This window comes from Nestor notabilis, unplaced genomic scaffold (genome assembly GCF_000696875.1).
Source record: "Nestor notabilis isolate BGI_N333 unplaced genomic scaffold, ASM69687v1 scaffold27005, whole genome shotgun sequence".
NCBI classification, from domain to species: domain Eukaryota; kingdom Metazoa; phylum Chordata; class Aves; order Psittaciformes; family Psittacidae; genus Nestor; species Nestor notabilis.
This window is the reverse complement of record NW_009929264.1, coordinates 1-15,147: the sequence shown is the minus strand read 5'-3', so window position 1 is coordinate 15,147 and position 15,147 is coordinate 1. Positions and strand designations below refer to the sequence as shown.

General features: G+C 36.6%; 1 protein-coding gene across 1 annotated transcript; it reads left to right on the top strand.

Annotated features, from left to right (window-relative positions):
- The first annotated feature begins 5,931 nt into the window (after nucleotides 1-5,931).
- On the top strand, nucleotides 5,932-14,739 carry LOC104400720 (RCC1 and BTB domain-containing protein 2-like). Its single transcript, XM_010014905.1, has 7 exons — nucleotides 5,932-5,979; nucleotides 8,863-9,021; nucleotides 9,450-9,600; nucleotides 10,846-11,012; nucleotides 11,724-11,882; nucleotides 13,833-13,940; nucleotides 14,458-14,739. Exons 1-7 carry the CDS (start codon nucleotides 5,938-5,940, stop codon nucleotides 14,602-14,604), a joined length of 933 nt encoding a protein of 310 aa, XP_010013207.1. The 5' UTR covers nucleotides 5,932-5,937; the 3' UTR covers nucleotides 14,605-14,739.
- The last annotated feature ends 408 nt before the right edge of the window (nucleotides 14,740-15,147 follow it).

The window sequence follows — 15,147 nt, the reverse complement described above, 5'->3', positions numbered from 1 at the left end:
TGTGTGCGGGCGGTGCCTTCGCGTCCGCGGGCTGCCCTACAGCCACCGCCGGGGCCGAGCGTGCGGAGGGAGCGGTGCTGAGGCCTGTTCCGTATGGCGGTGTGTCCCTGCGTTGTGTTTGCCAGGCACCTGGTTTATAAATGGCTGGTAGCACAGAAAGAATGCTTGGGAAAACAAGGGCTTGTTAGTGTCAGGGAGAGGGGGGGGTTGCGTTGTGTTGCCTTGTGGAGATGAGATTTCTAATAGAAATCTCTCTAGGTTGGCTGTAGACTGTGTTTGTGCACCGTCAGAAACCCTTTGGGCTGAACTAATGTTGAAGGATGTGGAAGCAGACGTGGGGGAAGGGAAACACGGAGAAATATAATGTGGGGCAGGAGAGCTGATCCTGTCCAATATGAGAAGTGAATGTGAGAGAATGGCAGGGGATGTGAATGATGTGATGGACTGTAAAGTAACAAGGAGATTGGGTAAAAAAGGAAGTGTATCATTGCTTTGAGAAAAGGAAATTATAAGAGCGTTTGGTGGTGTCTGCCATAGAACACAAGAGTTGGATTTGGATGAGGATATTGATTACTGAGAGGAGTTATGTCACACAAGTGGATTTCTTTCTCAGATACAGATAATGGCATCATTTGGGAAGGACGTGTAACAATACATTTGTTCTTACACACAGTTGCTGTTTACCAAATAAGCATTGAATTGCTTGAGACTTGCTCTCTGTTGTGTGAAAAATTCTGAGGTGACCTGGTTTATTAGTCAGCTTGTGATCTTGAATCACATTTTTAATGAGATTAAATAAATAGAAATAAAATAGAGGACTAAATAGAGACATGAGCATTGAGATTCTCAATTTTACAAGGGCAGACTTTAAAAAATCAAGAGGATTAATTAGTGATGTATGTTCGTACAGGAGTCGTGAGGGCCCTAGAAGGAAAGAAGTAATGGGGTTGTTTTATGCCAAAGCTAGAATCTATCCTGAATTTAAATTGGAAAAATGAGAAAAGAACTTTTACCCATCTGAAAAAGGATTTTAGGAATAAAGGCTAGAAAAGAGATGGAAAAGCAAAGAAAAATGTAAGAGATAAAGTTCTAAAGTGGGAATTGACAAAAGTAATTCTGTGTTAGTTATAGGCAATTGGTTTTTAAAGCTTCTTTGATCATGTAAGTGAAGAGTAGAAGACCACTGAGTGATAAAGTTGAGGTAAAATAACCTTGGCAGCATTATGCATATGATCTGTTGCAGTTTGGAGGAGGCTATTGCGGTGGGTAGATTTAATATTGGATGCTTAAACTTATACCACAAAGAAATACATTTTGTCTCTTAATTGTTTTTTAAGAGTTGGGAAACCTCTGTGTGTTACATCTAAGCCACTGCTCTTGCTGCTTATCATTAGGCAGTTCCAATATCAGAAGACTGTTAAAGAAATCCCTGAACAGACAGGTACATACATTTGCTCATAGAGGATGTGGGCTAACTTTTATTTCACATTCTATTTACTATTGTATCTCTTGCTTCTATAACATACAGACACCTGTAACTATTAAACTGCCATATTTCTCAGTCCAGGTATAGAGTATGTGTGCTCTGTGTGTGATTGATTGATTTATAGATCCGTATTGATATATATGTTTGATGTATATACCTAGGCAAGTTCTGAGTTGTGTCAGGGAAAGATTGGACCATCCTCCCACTCACCCAGACATTGCATGCTGGCTTCGTGGGAAGTGCTCTGGGAAGTGCCTGTTGTTACAGGGAAGCATAGCTGCACCCAGATTCATGTCGGAATCATGCTAGACATCATCTTGAAAAACCTCTTCTCTTGGTGACCCAGCATGTAGTGCTCTTAGCTGCAGGCAGGAGCCCTTATCATGGACCAAGTCTCCTATGTGCTGGAAAGCTGGGCTGAACTGAAGTAAGCAAGGAAGTAAGCTAAACTGAAGTAAGAAAAGAAAATTGGGTGTACTTTAGTAATGCTTACGTTTAGTTCTTTTACTTAGGCTTAGAATGTTTTAGAAGATACATTTTATAAATTAAGGATTTAGTCCAGATGAGGGTAGAATGACCTTCCTTGGACATCTAAGGAAATGATTAAAGGTTAGAACTTACAGAAGCTGTGAATATTTCTTTCTAGCTAGAGCAGACTGGGGTCAAAGATCCAACAGCTAGACCTGATACATGGCTCAGTGTTTGCCTGGATTAAGTAACTGCAGACTGCTAGCAATTTAGGCTAGGTCACACTGGCTTAGAGGGGGCATAACAAAGTGAATGCATTTGCAAGCTGGTTGTCTGTATAGTATTTAGGGTTACATAGTAACAGAAGGGTTCTTCCCAGGCATGCTGTTCCTGTGGCATTGAACTGATGTCCAGTCAGGCTCCCACGCGCAGGTGGGATTCTTTAAGTTTATAAAAATATAATAACTCGCTCTGTCACATATTTATTACATTATTTGAACTTTTTTGCTCTAATATTACGTGATTCATATTTTTAATAAAGTTCTTTTAAGGCCAGATCTTTGCAATACTTTTATCTCCCTAAAGCTGGTTCCTTGAATTCTCATGTCAGAAGGCGAAATGAAGAATGAGTATAGGTTTCAATTCTACCAAATAAATTTTATGGTAAATTAAACTTTATGTAGCATTTAAAATCAACAAGAGCTAACAGTTACATCAGTGGTATTTTATTATGTTTGTATGTATGCACGGATTACAGGAACTGGAGTGTGTTTAGGGTTTGGCTAACAATTCAGCAAAGAGAAAGAGCTTTTCAAGTTAATTTTCTGAAAATCTGGGATCAGCCACATTAAAAAATGTAAAAAATGTTTTCCTTCAGCAGCTCAGGTTAGATTTGGGTTACATTAGATTACATTAGCTTAGATTTAGATACAAGAATGACATCTTGTTCCCAGGAGACTGTCTAAAATAGTGTTTGATTATTTTAATACCCTTCAAGGTCTGCAGATAATGCTCATTATATTTTTTTTCTTTTGCTGCAGAAGTAAACCACTAATTATGTGCAAATGACTCCAGCTTCCTCCTGTAATGCTTTGAAGCACTAAATGTAGTTGTTGCTTTGTTTCTGTGATCTGAAACACTTGATTGCCTTCCAAAGGTATTTTTACACTTGTGTGTAAGAAGCGTAAATATTTTTATATAAAAATATTTTTTTATCAACATCATCTTATCAGGCTTTTGTAGCTGCTGACCTTGAGATTTCAGTAAGTCTGTTAGAGGTATAATTTCAGTATAAATTTAATTACTGTTTTCTAGTCTTTGTATTTCTGGCTTTCATTAGTTTGTTACATAGTTTCTCTTTGTAGTTGTTAGTTTTATTCAAATCTACTGCTTTGGGTCAGTCAGGTAAATGGATAGCAAAAGCTTTGAAATTATTTTTTCAGGGTGAATGCAGGGTTTGTAGAATGAGAAAAGAATCTGAGATTTTTTTTTTTCTTCTGCTATAGATATTTTCCCTGTGATTATGCATTTTTTCAGTCACTTCCACTCATTTCTCGCTGGTAAACCATACACTGTTCTACATCAGTGATGATCATAGACAGCACTTCAAAAGCGAAGAAAAGAAGTAATAGGAATAGGAGAAATAAAGAAAGTTAGTATGAGCAGTGTGTCTTACTATTACTTTTAAAAATCAAATCAGTCAAATTGTCTTGCTAGCCCAAAACCCCAAAGTGGATTTTTGGAGGTGAGGGGAAGGTGTCCCAGGAATATACATATGATTTTTCAAAGCAATTTTGTCACGACAGAAATTTCACACCAGACCCTAACACTTATTTTAAACCATTGAAGAATTGAAAAATCATGCCCTCTGTTTTCTTTCCTGCCTTCTCACCTCTTTCAGAAAGTTTTTCCCTGATGTATTTGCTCTTTATCACAGTGGTATTGAAGCATGTTGCTAAGCATGGGTAAGAGAACAATATTCCCACTATCTTCCTTGCTTTTCATGTGCCCGTGTTTTTCTTCTGTGTGTTGCTTGCATCTTAGCTTTCACTGCTATTGTTCTTGACAACACATTTCTTTTTGGGGGAGATGATGTTACTAAAATGAAGGCCTTTGCAAATAGGTTTCAAGCATCTAGCTCCACTACATCGAACTGTGTGTAGATGAGCCTCTGAAAACTTCAGTGGGGTTATGCTGGAGGTCCATCCCTGGAGCCAACAGGTGGAGTTGGATGTCATGCCAAGAGAAAGGTGGCGTCTGACAAGATGTTTTTGGCTGAAGTTTTGTCTCTGTGGAGATTGAGACAATAAAGCCATCTTATCTCAGATAATTTCAATTAGAAATTTCTGTAGCAGTTACCTACCTTGCAAGGTGAAGGATGGCAGTCTTTCAGACTGTAAATACTCCAGTCTTTCAGAATTTCTTTGATCTAACCTTTAAATTGCATGTGGATTTGCTCTTGCAATTAGTAGGCAGCCAGTAGAGCTTGTATCAGGAGCTGAGAAGTCACAGTCTAATGTCAAGAAGCAAGAAGGGGAAAGGGCTAAACTTGAGTTAGAGTTGGCAGTTTTTCAGACAACCACTTACTGTTTCTCAGGGTATGAAGTTTCTTGGTAATGGAAAATGCTGCATCAATGGAATAATGAATGATGAGCTGAGTTCTGTCAGTTAATCATCAGCACGGGATGGAGTAGTGACATTTCACTGTGCATGAAGAAGGAAGATAATTTTGAAACCAGTCTTCCTAGTAAGAGAATGTGGCCTGTTAAATAGGAGTAGTTGTTGACAATATTACTGGTCTGTCCTCCTGTGCAAGATCACTTTGAGAAGTTAGCATCATTTAATGACTATTCTTGTGGGAAACTGCTGGCAAATCATGAATACCAGAGGTTAGATTCCTTTCCTAAAGGTGTCAGCAAGTCCCTCTTTTCTGTGACTTTTTCCTCTTAATCTTTGCTAAGCCTGTGGTTAGAGTCCCTGGGGAAGAAGCTCCAGACAGACCTTTGATTCAGCAGATGAAATTCATAAATGCTGAAATTAAGTGGGAGGAAGTACTAAGTGGAGTTCTGAAAATTTTTGTTTGCCTGCCAAGTTCCTAGAGAGAGACTCTACAAGAATGTTTATATTCAAATGAGTCAGTGAACCTGTTTAAATATTTAGGATTACATGGTTATAGACTGCTAATAGAACTTGGCTATTACAACTAGTCTGTGTGTTCCCTAGCTCAGTCTTACCTGACCTTAGAAATACATGTGCCTTACCCAAAGACCGGCCACAGTTGGACCAAAACCAGGATCAGAACTTTCAGATTCCAAGACCTGAACTCAGACTGCCAGAATATGCTGTCCAGATTCTTAATCATACATCTGATCTGAAAATCTGTTGATAATGCACATCATAGAAATTACTCAAGTAATTTACAAGGTTGGCAGTATTTTCTGAAGCAGAGTGACTATTCTAACAATTCTCAGAAAACCTGAAAAGACCCAAATATTTTTCCAACATTAGTTTTCAGAATGAAACTGTAAGAAGAGCATTTGAAGGTTTAAGCCAGAAATAGAAAGCTCCAGCCAATGTGCCTTTCTTTTTCTTTTCCTGAAAGAATTGTCTTTACAAATTACATTAGCAAGGTTCTAAATTTATTTTTACTGCAACAAAAAGACATTGGAATATTGTGTTTAATGAAACTTCTTCCCTTCCAATCACAGTATGGTTAATTTTACTTGTTAAAAAAAATGTTTTGCCCAAGCAATATTATTTTAGGTAAGAATACAGAAGAACAAAGTCTAACTGATCACTTTACAGTTGAATACAAAACCAAAATTGAGTGAGATCTGTGTTTATTGTTCTCTCAGCCCACAGAAGCAACTAGTTCTGACTTAATCTGAGGCATGTATAGGTCCATAAAATATTGTTGCAGCAATATGATATGGTGATTTTAACCACAGTGTTCTCTCTGCAGGGGGACACAAGCACAAATCCATATGGAGGATGAGTCTCCTTCTTCTCGAGGAATCAGTGCCAAGGTCAGAGTGTGGTTTCTTTGTATGGAGAATTCTGTAGTGCTCTATTCAAAAAAAAGAAGCCTGGTTCCATTTGGCAGTAGCTTAGTACATGCTAGTAGCTTTCAAAATAAACAGAAAACCAAAGCTATAGGTAGAAAAAATATACTAGCAAAGAAAATGTTGCTTATGCGATCCGCATAATATTAGAACAACAACATATTCATTTTAATTGGATTGAATTGCTCCTTTGGCTTATAAGGCTGGTTTAATTTAGTATTAAGCTGTAAATTTAGATGTTGCAGTCTAATGTTCAACAACATAAACTTGTTAGAATTAACTGTAGTAGCATAATTTGAGGCAAGAGCTTCCTCTCATTTTTCTCTTTTCTTTGAACACTTTGCATGTAAAACTTAATGAAACCATTCAGATTTTAAGCTTAATGATGATGCCTTTTAAGGGTCATCTGTATGACAAATAAAACTGAATGACTAGCTTTCAAACTGATGGCTGAGGTCAAATGAAGTGAAGAAGTTTCATGATTTATAACTGACACACATGTTGGGTAGCTGGACCAGATGAAATCTCAAATTCTGGTCTCTGCCTTTAATGACTGTGCAATATAATGAGGAAACTGATCACTTATGGGACATAAATACTGGCAGGCTGAGAGGCCAACCTTTTTTTTTTTTTTTTTTTTTTTTAATGGTTTTGGGACAAAATATAATGGAGAAGTGTAAGAGGATAAAATCTTGAAAGGTGAGCTAGTACCTCTGACGGAGTTGAATGTAACTAATAATGCCAGATATTGAATGTAAGTTATGGATATTTTTTAGTCTGCTGAAGTTTGAGGTTATTTTTTTAATTTTTAAAAACAAAAATTAAAATCCTTGGTTGCTTTTTATAATGTTAGCTCATTTTTTTCATTCAGTGTATTCTTTTAGTATTGAGAAGTGCTACAGTTTGTTTGTAGGGTTTTTTTTTAACCTGTTAATTACAAGAGTAGAACATGAATGCTTTCTAGAAAGAGGTAACAGAAAAAACCTTTTCTGTTCAAGATGAATGGGTTCTGACCCACTGTGCACTTGGAATTTAAAGCCCACATTTTAGAACCAGTATGTTATTCCACTAAGGGAATCTGTACAACTGAAGGACACCCTGACTGTCCTTTTGAACCTCAGGCTTCATGAGACTTGAGGAAAATTGGGATGCAATTTAGTTGATGCAATGGGAAGAGTAGTCTGTGATGCTTTCAGTATGCATTATCATATTTTAGAAGTGCCTAAGATCCTCCATAAAATTCATGCTAACATATTGACATAAAAGAAATTGTTCTGCAAACACCAGATGAATGAAGCCTGATTGCATATGGATTCATGTCCTTTGTCTCTTATAACCCTGCTATGTGTTATGGGTATACAGCATGTGCTAGGACTAGCTTTGACCTACTTGCTTCCTGACATATTTCATAACATACGTGTCTGATTGTCCAGCTGCCTACTGCCAAATGGATTGTGTCAGCGGAATCTTACTTCCCTTTCGCTTGCAAATTTGGCTGAAATTGGTCAGTTACTTGGTATGTGGATGATGGGGAAAGAACTGGTGTGATCAAAACCACAACTTGTCTTTAGTGATGACCAACCCTCCTTTCTCTTCCTCAGAAGTATATATAAAGAAATGTGTAATAGATTAACTGCTATTTGTGAAAAGATTTTAATTCAGGATTACTTTAGGGTTTATTTCTGTATTTTCAAATGTTATCTATTATTTTTTCATAGTAATTGGTACTAATCAAAAAAGCAATATTCTTATTACTGACGTAACATGCTTCAGACTCCAAGCTAAAATTTATTCACATCTTTGTTTCAGAGGTAGAAAAAATTACATGCTGTAGCAGATCATTATTTTCACTCTGATACTTGCTAGAAATAAACTAATGATGCAATCCTCACTGTTAAACAGTGAACTGTGTAATGCCTGTGATAGGCAGAATCTATTCTTACTTACTGTCCTGCACTATCTTCTGACCTGGCAAGTAATGCTGCTATTTCCTTTTTTCACGTTCAGAGCCTGGTTTAATTTCAGTAAAGAAAATTGGATGTGTGCTCCATGCAAATATTGCTATTAAATTTTGATACTGCAACATTTTTCTGATTTATGCTATACTAAAGCAGTAGAAATGTTGCATGAGATTCAGACATTAGCTTGACTAGTTTTAATAACTGAAGAGACCCATTATTCTTTTCCTTTAATTATAAACTTGTCATTGGTCCTTGGATAAGCTGGGAAATGTCTAATTATCTTTTTTCTCTTATTACATGTCTACTTACATAAAATGCAGATATTCTTAGGAAGTTCCCAAAGATTCAATAGTTGTTGAAATGCAGTTTCAAAAGTAAGGGAGAAAGGAAACATTTTCTCAAGTTTCCATTTTCAATGTGTGGAAAAAAGTGTATATTTTTCAAAAATAAGTATATTCTTGGGAAGACTTTTTTATGATTTCTTCTTTTAACAGTAATTTTAGCACCTGAGGAAGAAGACACACGTTAATTTAAAGTTTTCAATGTGTACTTTACACTCGATATTAGAATCCTGTACATTGAATTCTATAAGCTATCAGTTGTGTTGTATGAATATAGTGAAAATATGACCTCATCATTTAACTTTTTATATGGTACTTTTCTTCATGCGTATAGATCCTTTCTTTCTGGATCACAATATATTGTGTTTGTTTATTTTAATGGATTCCCTCTATGTATAGTTCTAGAATTAAAATACTGGTTTGTGGTTGAAAAAGGGAATGGTGTTTCTCTTTTTTTCCTTCTTGGGTTTTTTTTTTAATTTTTATTGTGCAAACGTATACGTTTATCTCTGATAGGTATTTGATGTAATTTTTTATAATATCAGGTCTTGGAAGCAACATTATTGTCAGCCCTGAAGATGCTGGATGTTGGGAAGTGGCCAATTTTTTCTCTCTGTTCTCAAGAAGAGCTCAAGTTAATTCGTCAAGCCTGTGTATTTGGCAGTGCTGGTAATGAAGTGTTGTATGCAACTGAAAATAATGAGGTAATCATCCAAGAGTATATATGAACATGACATACTTAGTTATGCATAATGTTACTCTGAAAGCCGGTACTAGGATAGTATAACTGGAAAAAGTTGCACGCAAAAGTTTTGATTGCTAGTAAAACATTTTCAATTCAAATTAATGGCTTCCTACCACAATCAGATGATAAAGAAAAGATGGCGTCAGATGCTTCTTGAAGGTGCATAGTGACAGGGTGAGAGGCAGTGGAAAAAAGAATTCACCATGTGAGTGGTTAAATCCTAGCGGGATTGTGAGATCTTTTCCTTGGAGACATGATTGACTGGACATAGTCTTGAGTCATCTGATCTATTTAAACCTTTGTTGAGCAAGGAGTTGGACTAGATGTCCTTTGGAGGACATCCTCCATTTCAACCTAAATTATGATTCTGTGATTCTTTTATAACAGGTTTTTGTGCTTGGCATGAACTGCAGTGGGTGTTTGGGAACAGGTGACATGCAGAGCACTATTGAACCAAGGAGGTTAGATTCTCTGTGTGGCAAAAAGATAGCCTGTCTGAGTTATGGAAGTGGCCCTCATGTAGTTCTTGCTACAGAAGGTAAAGTATGATCCGAATATATATTTCTGTATTTCAGATAGTCCACTTTAATTAGTCCAGTAGATGGGGAAGGACTGTGCTGGTAACATAAGAGAGAGAATTAGGATAGACATTCCAGGCAGTCAAGTCCAACATATTTACACTTTGGAGTTAAGTTTGGAACTTCTGATTGCTTTTGAAATGTATTAGTGGCTACATTATACCCTTATGTGCCAACAGTGTCCTTTAGCTAGAATGCATCCTTTCCCTCCTGTATCTACTTTTGGATGTGAGACCAGTAATATTGCCTCTGAACCTTTAGTTTTGTGTTGTCTCATTGACACTATTATCCACATCATGCTGGTGGTCCTTCTGTTCATAATTAAGTACATTATTCTGGAAGACAGAGAACTAACGTGTTCCCAGTGAGGTTCTATAGGAGCCTCACTGATGATGATAACATTCGTCTCTCTCTGTTAATGAGAAGAAATCTTCTTTGAGTAGTCCAGATTAGATGACCAAAGCTAGGTGAGGGGAATTGTGTTGTACATGTGTGACTGTTCTTTATATTCAATTACATTCCACTATTTTTTGCAGTCTTAAGAGTAGACCATTCTGGATGCTTTTATAGATGTATCTGTATTCTGAACTTTCTTGCTGGCTGAGACACTCATAGTCCTTACCCAGATGATGAAGTATTGCAAAAAAACACATCCAGAACTGATACTTGATGATTTTTACTTGTAACTCCATCCCATGAATAACTTCGATTCAGCCTCTTTTAACCTACCTTTTAGACAGCCATTACGTATTTTACAATCCTTATGTTAACTACTTGTGTTAATAAATCTCCAGTTTATGTTGTATGTTTCTGTGTGGCTGTTTCACCTGTTTACTGTAATTTGTATTCTCATGTTGGTGAAAGGAAGAGAAGGTTGTTTGCTTTTGACAGGACAAAGTAACTAGATTTAACCTGTTATTGCAAAGAAATACTGGTTTAGTATAGCACATTTTGCCTTTGTAGTGGGGAACCCTAGTAGGTGATACTGTCCTATTAGATTTGTGGTCAACACTATGTGAAGGTAGTATTGGTATGTCCGTGGGATTAAGAGCCCCAGAGGGCATATATATACATACACAGATATTTATACACACACTGTTAAATATGCATATCATTATTGAATTCGACTTTTCAGTTTGTAATTTTATGTTGTGCATGCATTGGAAAAACAGATTTTAAAACATCTTTTTACATTTTTATTATAGAAGGAGAAGTGTATACATGGGGTCATAATGCTTATAGTCAGTTGGGCAATGGTACAACAAATCATGGTTTCATTCCCTGTCAAGTCTCTACTAACTTGGTGAACAAGAAAGTCATTGAAGTTGCCTGTGGCTCTCATCATTCTATGGTGTTAACATCTGATGGAGAGGTGAGAATAGCTGGAATAAATCTTTCTCTTCTCTTATTGAAATTCACATATGTGAGAAACAGGAAAATATTCTGCACTTAGAGCATTAGACCTTGCTTCTTGCTACCGTCACAGTGCTAATGCATTGCTAATGCACCACGAAGGTTTGATAAAAATAGAAAACCTGTTAGGGTCTAGCTGCTTTAAGTGCATGCAGAACATTGATTTTTATGCCACATCTGCTTATAATAACAAATTATAATGTGTTTGTAGAGGGCAGCCAGTTCCTTCCTATGCTATACTCAACAGTAAATGCTTAGTGGAGTTAAAGCTGACATTAGTATAAATCACATTCATGTAATCATGTAAGGAGTTCTACCCACCAAAGTAAAAAGTTTTCTGTTTACTTTGAGATGCCATTTGTGTCCAGTTAGCCATTTTTCTTTGGGTTCTGGAAAACTAGCAGTGAATTTTTCCAGTCTTAAATCAACTGTCATGTTGCCTCTTACCTTTGGTTGGAGGAACATAATAGAATATATGAATATTATGAGTGGCATATTTTTGATAGAAACAAGTAGATTGTAAACCTGTGTATCTTCCTAGATCTTTAAAAGAATACATCCACTTGAACTCAAAATGTTGGGGTTTTTTTATGCATATAACTTTTCTCTCTTGAATATATGCTTTGAACTGTATGTTATATAGTCTTTTATGACAATTCTCTTACAACAGGTATACACATGGGGTTACAATAACTCAGGCCAAGTTGGATCAGGTTCAACAGCTAATCAGCCAATTCCTCGAAGAGTTACCAGCTGCCTACAAAACAAAATAGTAGTTAATATAGCTTGTGGACAGATGTGCTCTATGGCTGTGGTGGAAAATGGAGAGGTAAGAAATTTTAAGTGAACTTTCTGACTGAATTTTGTATGATGTAATATCATGGGATTAGATCATTTCATTAATAAGCTACTACTCTAGAAAAGAAGTGTACCTTTCCAGACTCCCTCAAATCTACCTCTTTAAACTGATTGTAAAAACCTTTGTCATAGATTGTCCTGCACGTTCTGGCATACTTCAGCACGCTTTCCTATCCATGCTGATTATGGTTTTTCCTTTAGAAAGGAGGTAGAGCAAATAAGGAAAATTGTTCACTAATGTTTAATTTACGGCTTTTTGGTGTGTGAGATTACTCATAAAATTTAGCAGCTGTTACTTTGTATCAGCATTCAAAGTTGGCTTTGAGTGGAAGGAATTCAAGTATCAAATTTAAAAATAGCATTGTGGAGGTGAGGAGACTTTTACAAATTTTGGGATTAAAACATACTGAATCTATATATTTGTATACTTAGCATTTCATGATAGCTTCATTTTCTCATATGAAAAATAACTAAGTTTGTGTCACTGATTTACTGATTTTTAGAGCTGGTATTTTCTAGCAAAAAATGAAAGTGATAATTAATATGTTATCCCACTGCTGCCTGCTGCATTCATAGAAAAAAAAATTATTTTCAATACTAAAATCTTGAGTACCAAGAATGTGAGAATAATCAGTGAATGCTATTTTAATTTTCAGTGCTCATATATGCACAGTTTGTCTCCAAGAAAACAGAATAAAAGTTCATTTCATACATTGCAGTACCCTTTGAATCCCTCTTATGCATTTTACCCACATTGCAAAGATTGTTGTTGTAGTGTTCTTGTTTTACTCTATATGAGCTGAAGATTTGAGGCCATCTATATCCTCTCTAGCTCCTTCGCTCAAAGCATTTCAGTTTATACCGAAGTAGCTATTGACTGTTTGCAATAGAACATATGTCACTGAAATTATCAGAGCTCAGTATTTTCCTTTATTGTTATGTTCAGCATAAAGCTAATAACAGCCCACTCAAACTGTTTTGTATAGCTCCCAGTTTATATTTGGTTTAGTGTGTTTTATTTTCTTTTAGAGGATTTTTGAATGAGAATTTAGCTCTTTGAAAAAGGGAAGTATTTGTGCTGAATTTGCTCTGTGCTGGGAAACACCCATATGAATCACTTATTTTCTGCTCTTCATATTAAAATATTGTAGTCTTACATAATCTATAATCTTAAAAATCTTAAAAAGCAACATGAAAATGGAAGTTTAGAATTTTAAATGAGCATGCAGATGGTATTTTAAACAGAAACACCATCCAAAATTTGTGGTGCAGAATCATAGAATCATAGAATGGTTTGGGTTGGAAAGGACCTTAAGATCATCTAGTTCCAACCCCCCTGCCATGAGCAGGGACACCACACACTAAACTATGTCGCCCAAGGCTCTGTCCAGCCTGGCCTTGAACACCTCCAGGGTTGGAGCATTCACAACTTCCTTGGGCAACCTATTCCAGTGCCTCAGCACCCTCACTGTGAAGAACTTCTTCCTTAGATCTAACCTAAAGTTCCCCTGTTTAAGTTTAAAGCCATTACCCCTTGTCCTACCACTAGAGTCCCTAATGAAGAGTCCCTCCCCAGCATCCTTGTAGGCCCCCTTCAGATCCTGGAAGGCTGCTATAAGGTCTCCACGCAGCCTTCTCTTCTCCAGGCTGAACAGCGCCAACTTTCTCAGATTATGTCTTCATAAGGGAGGTGCTCCAGCCCCCTGATCATCCTAACATAGACGTGTGTGTATATATGTACATTTATTTAGGTATTTATATGTGTGTGTGTTTGTGTGTATCTACATATAAAGTACAGATCCTAAGGTGTGGGGACAGGAAATATTGAAGAAAATTATTACTGTAACTCTGAAGCAGTTACACTGCTTTCAAGAGAAGTAGATAGTAGCAAACAGTTGAAGTCCCTGTCTCTGTTTTTAAGGTCTATGTCTGGGGTTACAATGGTAATGGCCAGCTTGGACTGGGCAGTGGTGGCAATCAGCCGACACCATGCCGAATAGCAGCTTTGCAAGACGTTCGTGTAAAGCGGGTATGTGTGTGACACTCCATATCAAACCCTTTGGGAACAATTGAAAATATGCTAAGACATGCTATGTTTAAAGGAGATAGTCCTTTGTCTCTTTGTTTGAAGCACTGTTTATAAGAATAAGAACATGTATCTTAAAATGGAACTCTGTCAGTAAGGAAGAAAGTGGGATCCTGTGGAGTTCAGTGGGAATTTTGCCATTACTCTCAGTGAGGCCAGGATTTTACTTAGAGGCCATTAGAAATTGTGTGCTTTTTTTTATTTTTAATGTAAAACTTAATTTAAAAAAACCCAAACAACCTGTTATTTCAGTAAATAAGAAAGTCTTCTTAGGCTACCCTGTTCTTCATTATACCCTTCTTTTTTGGGATGATGCTGCAGTTGAGCGTTTTCTGTATTTGTAGCTTTTGTAATTTTTACACAGGTATAGAATCTATTGATGTGTATCATAACATGTATCTATCTGTATTAACTTACTGTAACATAAAAATAAGATTTTTATTTTTATTTTTCTTTACAGGTTGCCTGTGGCTATGCACATACATTAGTACTAACAGATGAAGGTCAGATTTATGCCTGGGGAGCCAATTCATATGGTCAGTTAGGTACTGGGAATAAAAGTAACCAGTCTTACCCTACAACAGTTGCTGTGGATAAAGACAGGTAATACTAATAGTTGTGCAGTCAGATACCAGTTGGTATGCTCTCAGAAGAGCTACAGAAAATTATGTCATTTTTAATGTATTTTTTTTTAAATAACCTATAATGTTTTACAATGGTGGTTCTGCTAAATGTGAACAGAATTTTCACTGAAAGTGCTTGAATCTGCCCCATAACCATCCTTGTGAAAGAGAAACTTAATGTTCTGAGACTGAGTGTGCTATTTTCTGCTTCGGCTCATACTGTACTTCATAGGCCTTAATTGCAGTTTCTCTTCAGTGGTGTGGTTTCATTGTTTGAAGTCAGCAATAAAGGCTTTATTGTCTCTGAATAAAAATTGTATTTTAATATGCTACTTTTGACAAGAAGTGCGCACAGAAAAACTGAAGAGCAGACATCTGCAGTTAGTGTTATTTCTGCTATTAAATCTGGCTCATAACCCAAGACTGAGAGAAAGGGAGGAGCTCTTTCTTTGTACTGTTGCTTGAAAATCATGCTTAGATTTTTACAAGCTTTTTTTTTAGAGAGCAGACTTTGGCCTCTTCAGGAA

Coding starts and splice junctions, on each gene's coding strand:
- LOC104400720 (XM_010014905.1), top strand. CDS start 5,938: ATGGAGGATGAGTCTCCTTCTTCTCGAGGAATCAGTGCCAAG. Junction 5,980..8,862: donor CTCGAGGAATCAGTGCCAAG/GTCAGAGTGTGG, acceptor TTATAATATCAG/GTCTTGGAAGCAACATTATT. Junction 11,013..11,723: donor TGTTAACATCTGATGGAGAG/GTGAGAATAGCT, acceptor CTCTTACAACAG/GTATACACATGGGGTTACAA.